Below are 13,702 nucleotides of genomic sequence, written 5' to 3' on the forward strand. Positions count from 1 at the left end.
CTTCTATGAAAGCTACCAAAATGAGGCCGTATGCGTGGAGGGGACCAAGCAAAAACACGCCAATACAAAAAGCTCCAATGCATACGACCCAGGACCATCTTGAGTCTAATATTTTTGGATCTGAAGGTATTTCGAAACTGGGTTTTTGATAATGATCTTCTTTCTTAAGCCGACTGTCTCTAGTCATCTGGTTTCTTCCAGATGAAAATGACAAACGTGAAGTGGTTGCAACACAAGTTGACAAACTTAAAGTGCTTCCAGCATGGGGAATGTTAGCCATATCGTAAATCAAGTATTTCTTTAAAAGGATTTACTGTGCACTACTCATTTTCCAAGACTAAGCTTGTGCTACTTTAAATTCAATACATTCTTATTTTTCGAAGATTATATCCAATTTCGCGTGCGCTCGGTATTCTGTGGATGACGTATTTTTAAAATAACTTTACTTTTAAAAATAGTAATCGGGGCGCTGCAGAGCTCATCTGTGGTGAGTTGGAGTGTTGGGATATCTTTTATGCTTAGGAAGTGAAGTAAGATTATGTTGTTATCTTTTCTTCCTTGTTATATTATAATGCAATAACGCTTATTGATATTCTGTTAGCATTTATTACATCAGTTTCTCTATTAGTACTAGTAGTTCATTGTAAATTAGTACTGTTAGTATTATTAGTAATACTATTAATACTAGTACTATACTTGTAGTAGAACTAGTAGAATTCAAAGTAATAATTATAAGTTTCACTTTTCCATAACTACTATATAGTACTAATGTAAAGTAGCATGAACTTTGAATTTGTTTAGTAGTTTATCAATTTCAAAAATAAAATTATATTCATAAAATTATATTGAATATTACTCAGTACAGTTTACAAATCAAGCTAACGTCAACTTGTAGCTTTATCTGTGCGAGTTTAACTGTTTAAATCTGTAGTCTGTAGAAACTTGCCAAGTTTTGTATGTGGCAAGTATTTTCGTTTCATAAGTACAGGTGTTTAGTTACAGAAGTTGGCTGTTTTCTGGTTTAGCATGTAAGACGGAGGACAAGTTAAACTTGTGCTTTTTTTTTTGAGAGAGGAAGAGGGTTTGCTTTGTATCTAAAATGTGGTACATTTAAGTTGAATTTATCAAACTTAAGGCAAAGAGATTGAATCTATTTAGGCTTCTGTTAGTAGATATAATGAGAGAGAGAGAGAGAGAAGGCTTCTAATGCAAAGTTATTACAGACCTCCAGATTAAACTGATGAAATTAGTAAGAAAGTATTCAGTGAGTTTGAAATTTCAGATGTTAATGATATAATTATGGGTGACTTTGATTTCAGACATCAGTTGAGAATTGTTAGATTTAAAGCATGAGGGAGACAGTTTTTTAGAGACTGTTCTGGATAATGTTCTTCACCAGTTGGTCATTGAACATGTTAGGAACAGTGCTATTGTAGATTTATTGTTAACTTCTGATATAGAAATGGTTGAGAGAGTGGAAACTGGAGGCATTTAAAATGTGTAAAAGTTATAAAATATTTTTGAATATTCAAAGTAGAGATGTTACATATTAAAAATGTAAAAGACCAGGTTGGCTCAAAAAGAGTATAAGGGATAAAATTAAAGTAAAACATCAAAAATTTAAGTTTAAACTGAGTTCTATAGTGTAAGATTCAAAGGATTGTAGAAAATCAATAGAGTTGGTTGAAACAGGAAATTAGGCAATTGAAAAGGGTGTAAGATAAAAGGTTGATTGAAAATCTGAAAACAGTAACCATTTTAAATACAGTCAGGTTAAGTACAATTTTAGGACAAGAATATTGCCTTTAAAGGGCAATATTCAAGAAAGCCCATATCTGATTATGAGATAGGTGGATTATTAAATTTTACTTTTTCATCTGTTTTTACCAGTGAAGATTTAAGTAATATTCCTTGTCCTAAACAGTTGCTAGATGGAAACAGGATCAAACAAAATTATCATAGATATTGCACTTGTTAAGAAAATTTAAGAAATTTAAAGGATAAGGCTCCTGAGACAGATGTCTCCCCAAGAGTTATGAATGAAGTTAAGTATTGAATGTGTGGGTCATTTGCAACTGTTGTTTTGTAAGTCTGAATAGTAGGCAAATGTTAGAAGATAAGAAGCTAGCTAATGCTACTTCTCTTTTCAAGGAAAGTGATAAAAACTAGGTGTATTAATTTTACTTAAGTGGTAGGAAATGTTTTGAAAGTCTAATAAAAGATGTTTTGCAAAGTCATTTAACAAAGTATAAAACACTAAGAAAACTCTTGCCTTAATAAATTTTAGATATTCTTTACATAGTTACTGCTTATGCACCAAAGTATAAGTGAATTTCATATATCTAGATTTCAAGAAAGAATTTGACAAGGCACTTCATAAAAGGTTTGTTAAACAAATCAATCTCTGTAGGTGTGGGAGAGAAATTGGCTTGTTGGACAAAGTGGCTGCATTAAAGCAATTAGAAGGTTGTAATAAATGGAGTTCAGTTAAACTGAATTAGCATCATGAGTAGGATACCTCAGGGCTTGGTGTTAGGACCATTGTTATTTTAGATTTCCATCAATGACATAGATGAAGGAATAGCCAATAAAGATGTTAAACTTACTGGTGATATTAAGGTTTAGGGTGTTGCTGGCTGCAAGAATGCTGCTGTTGATGTACAAAAGATGTAAATCATTTAGTTGCATGGAAAAATGCAGATTTGGCATATGGCTTTTAGTTATAATAAATGCAAGCTAATGCATCTAGATTATAATAATTTTAAGTATAATTTTGATGGGAACAGTCTTAACAGTATCACAAAAGAAAATTATTGTGGTGTTTTTGGTGATCGTTCTCTTAACCCTTTTGCAGCAGGTGATGGGTCAAAGGCCATGTCATTATGTTGTCTTGTGTTCAAAATTGTATTCAACTACTATTTTATAAATTTATGTCAATAAGTTTAGAATCAAAGTGTTGGTTGTAATTCAAACTTTATTGTTACAGATGAGTTAATTTCTTAATTTAAATGTGAGTATTAAAACAACACATCTTAACATAGATTTTAGTACGTTGTGGTATGTTGAATTTAGCACTGTTTAAAATTAGATGTTCGTAATGTCAAAGTACTAATTCTATAGTTTTGTACAAATTAGGAATTGAAATTACTAAGATTGAGTTAGAATATAAAATAAGAACCTGATATCTTTTCACTTTGCTGAGATGTGGCTTATGTACTGAATCAAACTTTACATTTTTTGAAATGATCCCTTATATACACTTATTACAGTATATATGTAAATAACCAATCAGCAGCTTAGAATGTCTTTTGTGGTTTTCCCAGCTATTTTAATCTGTGTAAAGGCTACCATATTCTTTCAATCCAAATTTTCAAGGAGGTCGGTTGTGTCTTTAGTCTGCTCAAAGTTTCATATTTTTATAAATTTAAATGGATCTTAGTTACTATGTTTAATAAATTATAATTCTATGGTATTAGTGAACTTGTTTATGATTTTTTGGTTATTTAACTATATTTTAAACCTGAACACATTTATTCTCCATGTGCAGAGTTTTAAAAGGCTTAGTAAACTATGTTTAGTAACAACTGAGTTCAGAGTTTCTAGCAAGAAGAGATAATTGTTTGCTTTACTTCTGTATTTACTGTTCTGTTTTAAAAAAGTTTAGTAATTTTTTCTAAATTGTAATAATCTGTGTACATGTATAATATATAATAATTGAACTGTGACTATGAATATTACAAAATACTAGTCTACTAAAAAACAGCCAAGACAAGGAAGACTTAAAAGGTCAGTTTTATATTGGATACTTCACATGCATCATGCACTGCATAAATGCAAGCTATGTAATTTTAGCTAGGAATGAGTAGGAGGCCATTATAATATATGTAAATATATAGTTACGAGATTTAAGCTACTAAGAATAAACATCTGGATTTTCATGTTATGTAGTTATTCTAGGGTGCAATTTATATTTCCCAGTTTTTTGTATGATGGTTACAAGGTTGGTGAAGTGACAGACCCCTCCAGTCTTACTGAAAACAAATGTTTGAAATGTATTTAGAAGGTTTTAGAGATTGAGATTTTTGGGAGGAGGAATAGTTTTTAATCATAACATGATTATATTCACTCACATTAGTAATGAAACAGCCTCTATTTAAAAAAATAGTACAAATATTTCATTAAAAATTTTTTAATACAAAAACTTGTAATTTGTACTAAAGTATACCAAATTTTGTGAAGATACACATGTTATATCAAAAGTTATAATGCAAATACTGAATGTGCAAATGTGTAGATGAACTCGTGTATGTTATTCTGAGCCAAGGGCTAAGCTATCTAAGTAATGTACTGTTGCTAGTGGGAAAGCAGATGGAACTTTAGGTTGTATCTACAGAAGTGTTTAATACAAGTTTAAAGAGGCTATAATTTCTTTGCATTGGTTACATTTTAGCTACATTTGAAATGTGTTTAGTCTTTGGCTCCTCACTTTAGTAAGGACATTGAATTATTGGAGTTGAGAGGAGAGTTACTATGATAACTGGAATGGAGAAGTTTATGATGTCTGACATTGTTTACTCTTAATGAAAGAAAGATGTAGGACTTTTGTCTGGGATTGAATAAATTCACATTCTTCTAAAGATGTTAGGATTTGTCTCTGTAGCCAGGCAGCTTTAACTTGCCCAAGAATTGGATTTGATGTAGTACAGGCACAGAGCATACCTGTTTCAGAAGTGGTACAGACACAAATAGTGTGTTATTACTAAATCTAATTTTTGCACACCTTTTTTCTACACTAACACTTTCTCTGTGAACTTTGACATCACTAGAAGTTAACATTTTCCTTTACAGAAAATGTATTTCTGATAATAGCTAGTTTCATACCTGTTAATTTAGATTGTCTCAAAAAGTGGAGAAGTATTAATGGAGAGCTTATGTACGGACCTAGTATGGAGAGTACATATGTAGGTGAAGAGAATCACAAGATTTAATCAGCAGTTTAATTGGATTTAATAAGTAATATAGTGGTATATAAAGGCAGGAATGAACAAGATAACATATCAATGCTTAAATAGAGAAGAGAAACTTTTGTTGGGATAGAGCTAGCTAAGATGTAAGATGAGGTAAATATTATTAGAAATATATATCGGTATAGGAAAATGATAACTTTGATACTTTATCTCCTGTTTTAGTTCCTTTATTCAGTGTTAGAGATTTAAAGGATAATCTTTAACTTGCTTCTGTTGAAATATTAGAACATTGTAATAGCAAAAAACATTTTTTAGTGTGGATATTTCACATGTTTGAAATTCCATCATCAGTATTGGTTAGTTTACAATATTTTAATTCATAGAAAGTAGAAATTTTTATACAACCAAGAGTTCGTCTAATTATTTCCAGCGTTTTCATTTTATTTTTACAGATTTGGTTGTTTATAATTGTTTCTTTCTTTATAATCTTTTATTATTAAAATATTATTGAACATATCTCTGCTGCACATTTTATTGTACATTCCATTATAGTGTTATAATAAATCTTATTCTTTCTAAACTTTTGATTTAGTATCTTATGAATTAACATTTTGAGCTTTTAATACTGATTATGGAATTTGAAACAATTCTGAAATGTCTGTAATTAAAGATTTTATGGTATTACCATGTTTCTAGTAGTCGTTATAAAATTAATTGCCATCTGGTGAATCAATTTTATTTTTGAAAATACTGCAATGGCCAGAAAAAGCATCATTTTCTTAGGACTTTGGTCTTGATTGTTCAGTTTGTAAAGCATGCAACCAAATAGTGTGAACTTAGGGTCCTAAGTTCAAGACAGATTTCTTAACATCCTGATTCACTCTAAATGTGTGTGGTCTATTGAAAACTTCAGTCACTTTATACTGAGAATAGGTCTTGTAGGAGGTATGAATTAAAAAAGAGGTAACCTGATGTCAAAAGCTTTATCTATAATCAGAGGCTCACATAATTGGAATGCACATATGCATGCATAGCTAAAATAATTAATGCATACTTCTAAGATGCTATAAAGGTGCAAGGGTGCACCATAACCAAAATATTTTCTTGAAGCAAGGTTTTATTCCCTACTTTGTATAGGTGATAAAGTTTATCTGAAAATGTAAAAATTTGTTTATTAACTTTGCTAGCTAGTTGGGTAAGATGAATAATAACCTACTACTCTTCTTACTAGTTTAATATAAACTTATTTAGTTGGTACTCGTTTGAGAATCTGATATGAAAAGTTATCTGAACCTCTGTTTACACCTGTCTAGGGCAATGTTCAAAGGTTAATATGCCAGCCAGGAATTCAAAGGTAGTTCTAAATAATTAAAGGATTGTCAGGTAGTACTTCAGCAGTGTCATATGTTTTTGTTTTTTTCTTTTTTCAGCTGAAAAGCCTTTGACAGTGTTTGTACAATAACCATACATTAAATTACATTTGTGAAAAGTTCAGTAAGTTAATTTGTATCATACCTATTGTGTAAATAAAAAATTGTAGTGAAAAACATGTTTCCAAAGTGTTACATGTAGCAGTTCATATGTATTGTAGCAGACCATTATGATGAAACAGGGGAGTACCCCTGGTGTGGATTCCTGTATGTGGTGAGGAGACCTCCCAAGGAAAGTTCTGTTCTTTCAGTTTACCTCTTCTGGGATTTAAACATCCACCCACGTGTTTATCATGCATGGTGACCCATGAAGAGGAGGAGAGGATCCCGGTGGTTCAGGGGTCCAACCCTAACACTCCACTTTGGCTTTGAATTCCTGTAAATGGGCAGCCTTGGAATGGCCTCCCTAGGGTCAACCAAGTACCAGTGTTGGATGTTCTTAACAAGCATGGTGGATATTGCATCTGATGCTGGTGTTTGGGTATAGTGTTCACAAAACCCTGCCATTGCTACAGTGTCCTTGTTTGGCATTGTAGTGCATCCTGTTGTAGGGTTCCATGATGGGTAGAATCAGTGGGAAGTGATTCTTTTTTTTATAATCGACTCCCCAAATAAAAACTTAAAATAGTGAAAAGAACAGCTCGTAGGTAAACAACCATGTCTGGAAGATTCTGAGCAGCAATCTTCATCATCTATTACATTCAAAGGCAATTGGGGGATATACCCACTGACATTACACCTCTTGCTACTTTGAATTCATCATGAGTTATTATTGAGAGGGGTTTGAAGAACATCCTTGGGTCAGAGATTCGCACTGGTTTCTTCACCCAAGGAGTTTCTGCAGTGAGGCATATCTCCATTCGTAGAGATGTAACTATGATGCCGACCAACATCCTCATTTTAACATTTACATCATTGCATCAACCTGCTGCTATCAAGACAGGTTATCTTAATTACAAGGTATGGCCATACGTTCCAAACCCTCTCAGATATTTTCAGTGTAAGTGGTTTGGTCACTCAAAGACATGTGGTGGCAAGGACCACAATGCCTATGAGTGTGAAACAGACCTTTATTGCATTAACTGAAATGGCTCTCACCCATCCTACTTTTGTTCTTGCCATAAGTGTTTGGAAGAAAAAGAGGTGCAGCATTTGAAAATGATTCAAAACATTACTTAAACTGAGACATGAAAGTTACTGTCCACCACTTCATCTCAGACATATGCTGCTGCACTTCCTTCCACTACTACAGTGGGAGTGCAGATGGATCTCTCTGTGCCTCAAAAAGGATCATTCTCACACCATGTGAAAAGTCTTTTGACCTCCATGGTTAAAGAAGTTGAATCAATGTCAACATCCATCTCAGTTCCTAACATTCATTCCAGCAAACCCCAAGATCCACTTCCTTTGGTTTTGGGTACATCTTCTGCCCCAAGATGCAAAACGATCATTCATTCACATTCTCAGTCACTGAAATTATCTTCCAACAACAAAGACTTGTCCAATCGACCCAGGGCAGGATCCATGGAGGTCTACATACCTTCCTCGAATAATGAGAATAAAGAAAAAAGATCTGGTCAAAAACAGAAGAGTTCTCCACCCAGTTTGCCTACACAAAAATAAAAATGACCACTTTGATACAATGGAACTGTCTAGGTTTATGTTCTAATCTGGATGACATCAAGCACTGATTGCTTCCTACCATCCTGCATGTCTTTCCTTACAGGAAACATTTCTGAAACCTTCCAATACAGTCACTTTTGGCAGTTTTCTTTGTACAGAAATAACAGGTTGTGTTATAGACGAGTACATGGAGGGGCAGCACTGTTGGTTATACCAACTCTCTCTTTGCCACTCGACACACTTGTGGAGGCCATAGTCATATGTTTTGTTTTTCCTTTGGTCGTACCATCACTGTTTGTTCTCTCTTTTTGTCCTGAAGAGACCTATGATCAATCAGACATTAATGCTTCATTAAACAGTTGCCATCTCCATTTTTAATCCTAGGGGATTTTAATAGACATAATCCCCTCTTGCAAGGTATTGATATTGATGGGAGAGGTTGTTCCTTAGATTGTATGCTCTCAGATCACAACCTTTTTCCTTCCAATACTGGTTCTTTTGCTTATTGTCATGCACCTAGTCACTCCCTTACTGCTATTGATCTCTCAGTTTGCTCCCCATTACTATTCTCTCACTTTTCATGGAGGGTTGACAGTTACCCACAAGGCAGTGATAATTTTCCAGTAATTTTGAGAGAGATCATCTGTGGTCATTGGCACCTGACTTGTGTGCCACAGTGGAAGCTGGATCAAGCCAACTGGCCCTCTTTCACTGCTCTCACGGAACTTGATCCTCCCATCGTCTGTAAGCCATCAATAGACGACTGTGTGGCAGCAGTGACTGATTGTATTATACAGAAAACTGTTTAATGTATTCCTAAAACCTTAACATGTTTTTCACAATATCCTTGTCCGTGGTGGAATCCTGCCTGCCACGTGGCATGGAAGGCCCAGAAACGGGCCTGGGATGCTTTTCATAGGTATCACACACTCTCGAATCACATCACTTTCCAGCAGGCACATGCTTGGTGGGAAAGACCTCAAAGCCAGAAGGAATCTTGGATTAAGTTCACAACCAGCATATCTTCTACCATCAGTTCCAAAGTCATATGGGACATGATTCAAAAGGTCAGTGGGCAATATAATTCTTTTTCCCTCTCGATCTTGCTCTCTGATGGCCAGGAAGTAGCTGATACTCTAGGTGAAAGCTTTTCTGGGTATTTAGCTTTTCTACTTCATCATTCATCTTCTTAGCCATTAAGACTCAGGCAGAGCGATCACCGCTTTCCTTTCAAGCTGATTGTCTCTTTGACAAAAATTGCCCATTTACACTGGTGAAGATCAAACTGGCCATTGGTTTGGCAATACATCCATTGGATCTGATGATGTACACTATGAAATGCTGCATCATCTATCCCCTACTTCTCTTGCTATTCGTCTGATTGCTTTTAACTGGATCTAGCAGGAGAATTTTTTCCTGATGCCTTTTTCTAAGCCGAGGAAGGATCCCAAAATTCCTCCAAACTATCATCCAACTGCTTCTGTAAGACCTTAGAGAGGATGGTTAATGCTTGTCTCATTTGGTTTCTCGATTCAAACAACCTCCTCTTGCCCACCTAGTATGAGTTCCGATAACAGTGCTCCATCATGGATCACCTGATTTGATTTTAAATGTCAATCAGAGAAGCCTTTCTCAAATAACATCTTGAATGAATATTCTTTGACCTTGAAGGCTTATGATTCTACATCGAGGTATGGCATTTTGCAAGACCTCTACTTCTATGGCTTACGTGGTCATTTGCCCATTTTTATTAAACTTTTTTAATAAACAGGCAATTCCATGTTCATGTGGGTTTTGACACTTCTTTTTTACAGGAACTTGGAGTTCATCAGGGCTGTGTTTTGAGTGTCACACTTTTCAGTATAAATATTAATGCCATCACTGAATGAACTCCCTCTTACTGTTGCAAACAGTAGCTATGTTGATGACTTTCACATCTTATGCCAGTTATCGAACATGAGGTATAATGAGCAGCGGCTACAGACTGCCCTCAATTGTTTACTGAAGTGGACCACAGCAAACGGTTTTAACTTCTCTCTCTCTAAAACTGTTTGTATGCACTTTTCCCACCAATGGGGTATTCATCCTGATCCTGATCTCCGTGTTGGTGAAGTTGTGCTGCCTGTGGCCCCTGAGACAAAGTTCTTGGGGCTTAACTTTGACCAAAAGCTGATCTTTATACCACACATCAAGCACCTTTGAGTCAAATATACAAGAGCACTGAACATCCTCTGTGTCCTCTCTTCCACCACTTGGGGAGCAGATCGATGTTCTATGTTAAAGATATATTGTGCTCTTATTCAATCAAAACTAGACTGTGGGTAACTGGTCTGTGGCTCTGCCAGAACCTTGACCTTGAAGATGCTGGACCCCGTTCATCATCAGGGACTTTGGCTCTGCACTGGAGCTTTCTGCACTACCACAGTACAAAGCTTGTACACAGAATCTCATGAACCTCCTCTACACCTCTGCTGTTTGCAACTGTCTTTATGCTTCAAAACTTTGATCCTTACCACAGCATCCCATCTGGGGTTGTGGTTTCCATCCTCAGTGAGCCATGCTTTTTCAGAATAGATCTGCCATTGTTTCTTTTGGCCTTTGTATCCAAATGCAATTGGATGAATTGGGTCTGTCCTTGGATAACATTGCTCTATCCACTTGTTAGTCCATCCCACCATGGTTTATTACAATCCCCAGATTTGACCTTTCTTTAAGTCGTCTGAGAAAAGCAGATACTTCTAACTGGAAGTATCGTCTGTTATTTGCTGAACATCTTTTGAACAATACTTCGATTACTATTTATATGGACGATTTGAAATCAGGGGACTCTGTGGGCTCTGCTATGGTTTGTTGTGAAACACCTCTACAGTTTGTGTTTACAGCTGAAATGTATGCCATTTCTTTTGCCCTGGATCACATAGAAGCTAAGTAGTACTCAAATTTCACTATTTATACTGACCCACTTAATTCTCTACTTGCCCTGGAACTGCTTCACGTTCGCTCTCTCCAATATTCAAAACCACCTAACCCATTTCTCCTTAACATCTAGTTCTATCCAGTTTTTCTGGATACTAGGCCATGTCGGTATTCGCGGGAATGAGCTCGTCGACATGGCAGCTAAATCTGTCTGTTCTGGTACTATAACTGTTGTGTCTGTTCCATACATGGACTATGGTCCTGTATTCAAGATTCAGCTCCGTGCCAGTTGGCAGCTGACTTGGAGTGAGCAATATGAAAACAGGCTTTTCCGAATAAAACCCTCTATTGGATTTTGGCTGTCTTGCTTCCATAAGGATTGGAAAGAGGAAGTTTTCCTAACTAGACTATGCATTGGTCACAGTTTTTTAAGTCATCATTTTCTTTTATCTGGGGCTGATCCACCAATGTGTTGTTTGTGTAACACTCGGATTGCAGTAAGTCACATTTTACTGTCTCACTGTTGTTACAACTCAACTTCATTTTATACATGTTTTTGTCCCAAGGTTTATCCATAATGTCAGACAATGTTACTGGTGATGGTGACACTGTCCACCTTACAAATGTTTTTTAGTTTTTTAAGGGCCATTAATCTTTTTAATGCTATTTAAGTTTTAAGTTTATAAATTGGACTTTCTTTAATGTGATTTCTTTTTAAGAATCAAAGTACAGCTAATTCGATTTGAAATTAGAAATGGCCATAACATCAGCCAATTTGAAACCAGAACTAGAAAAGCCAACTTCAGATGTCTAATGCTGATGTTTGAACATACCTGTAAGTCTTCCTAGCAAGCTATGATAATCACAATTACGCTACAGAAAGTCCTTTACAACTAGTATTACTGTAGTTTCACTGTTATTACTGTAAGCTATATACAAATATTGGACTTAATTCCATTTATGTTTTAATTTATAAACTAAACTTTGTTTTATCTTGATTACTTTTTATAAATTTTAATAATTTAACTTTAATTTTAACTTTTTACCAGATGTTTGGCACAGATAGCCTAGTTGCTTTGCACCATAAAACGCTAAAGCAACCAACCACGGGAGTAACTGTAATGGCTGCATTACTTCTATAAGATGTATTCTACTAGACATAAGAGAAATGCTATTTTAAACAGTATTTTCTTTTTACAGCCACTTTGTGTTTTCTTTAATTTTCTGTTGTAGTTGAAGGTCTCTGTTTATTTCTGTACCAAAGTGTTATTGTTACTGTTTTTTGTTTTGCTATTTTATTATAATTATTATTTATTCATAAGGCTAAATGCCTTATTACAAAAAGACAACCAATAATGCTTTCTTGTAATATTTGTAACTTTTCCTTATAATTGAATATTATATTCTAATTGTTAGCTTTGCTCTGTTCTCTTTTGATATTTATGCATTGTTATGTTTATTAGGTATGTTTAATTAATGAACAGTATTATGTTAAGAATATGATGACTCTTCATCTGCTTGGAATGTTCACTTAAATAAAGATTTGTCTGAATTAGTTGCAGTTCTGTTTGGTTTTAGTAGGGTGCTTTTTGTAATACAGACTTATTGTATGTGGGTTATATATGAATGTTGGCTGTAACATCAAATATATTTACATATGCAACACCCATTTTTTTATATCTTAAATATTTAAAATGCTATTACTGTTTTATTTAATGTATTTTTAAACCCTTTGTGTCCTGTTTCTTTTAAATGTGTTACTTGTTAAATAAAAAGGTTTCTGATATAACATATTAAAAATGATGATGTTAGTTAGCAGTACATTATACAAATTTGTATCATCCAGGGTTTGAACCTTTGTTTGGTAATTTGTTCCAAAACTTTGAGGGTCAAAATCTACCTTTGTTACAGGCTTAAAATTAATTCATTTTAGGAAGATTTCATATGCCATTCTGCAAACTTAAATAAACATAAATACCAGCCAGTTCTATGTGCTTTTAATGTTTCCATGTTTTTCTTCTTTTATTCTATTTGACTTCACTTTTCTTGTTTTTTTGAGTTCATAATAATTTGAAAGGTAGGACAACAGCAAGTGTATGATGTATTTCATGCATCTAAGTTGGATTTTTTTAAAAATATGTTCATCTACACATTTGTTCATTTGTAGAGTGACATGAAATCTATAATCATGAATGTACAGAAAGTTTCTACATAAAAATTTTTTCTTTCTGTTGACACAAAGGCACTAACGTAAAACAAACAGAAGTATGACATCCTACCAGAGGCCTGCCACTGGAAATGATGAAAGTGGCTACAATCAGCTGGATCTGAGTGGTAAGGTCATTATCAAAGCTCAGCTTGGAAATGATATTCGTCGCATTCCAATTCACAATGAGGATATTACCTATGATGAATTGATCTTAATGATGCAGCGTGTGTTTAATGAGAAACTTTCAAGTAATGATGAGGTAACAGTGAAATATAAAGATGAAGGTAAGAAAAAATTTTTAAGTTCAGTGATTAAAATATTGTGATATAGGATTATGTGATAGGGATTCATGAATTTAATGTACTTCTTACTGTAGTGTATTTAATGCATAATTACTTGCAATGTTTCTTTTAATATATTATGAGAACTTCACAATGGAAAACACTTGACTGACTGTAGTGTATTTAATGCATAATTACTTGCAATGTTTCTTTTAATATATTATGAGAACTTCACAATGGAAAACACTTGACTGACTGATAGTTCTTTATCAAAAG

The 13,702-nt window shown here is 34.3% G+C and overlaps 1 protein-coding gene across 2 annotated transcripts in view; it reads left to right on the top strand.

Moving 5' to 3' along the window:
* The first annotated feature begins 399 nt into the window (after positions 1-399).
* LOC143229239 (protein TFG-like) overlaps positions 400-13,702 on the top strand; it is a 30,733-nt gene continuing 17,430 nt past the window's right edge. Inside the window, exons 1-2 of one of the 2 annotated variants that reach the window (XM_076461290.1) lie at positions 400-530; positions 13,179-13,429. In XM_076461290.1, the coding sequence (XP_076317405.1) occupies positions 13,204-13,429 (226 nt within the window). In that variant the 5' untranslated portion in view covers positions 400-530; positions 13,179-13,203. Of the gene's footprint in view, positions 531-981; positions 1,029-13,178; positions 13,430-13,702 lie in introns of those variants that run through there. The other variant, XM_076461291.1, reaches the window with a different exon arrangement.

The sequence above is a fragment of the Tachypleus tridentatus genome, chromosome 10 (assembly GCF_004210375.1).
Source record: "Tachypleus tridentatus isolate NWPU-2018 chromosome 10, ASM421037v1, whole genome shotgun sequence".
In the NCBI taxonomy this organism is placed as follows: domain Eukaryota; kingdom Metazoa; phylum Arthropoda; class Merostomata; order Xiphosura; family Limulidae; genus Tachypleus; species Tachypleus tridentatus.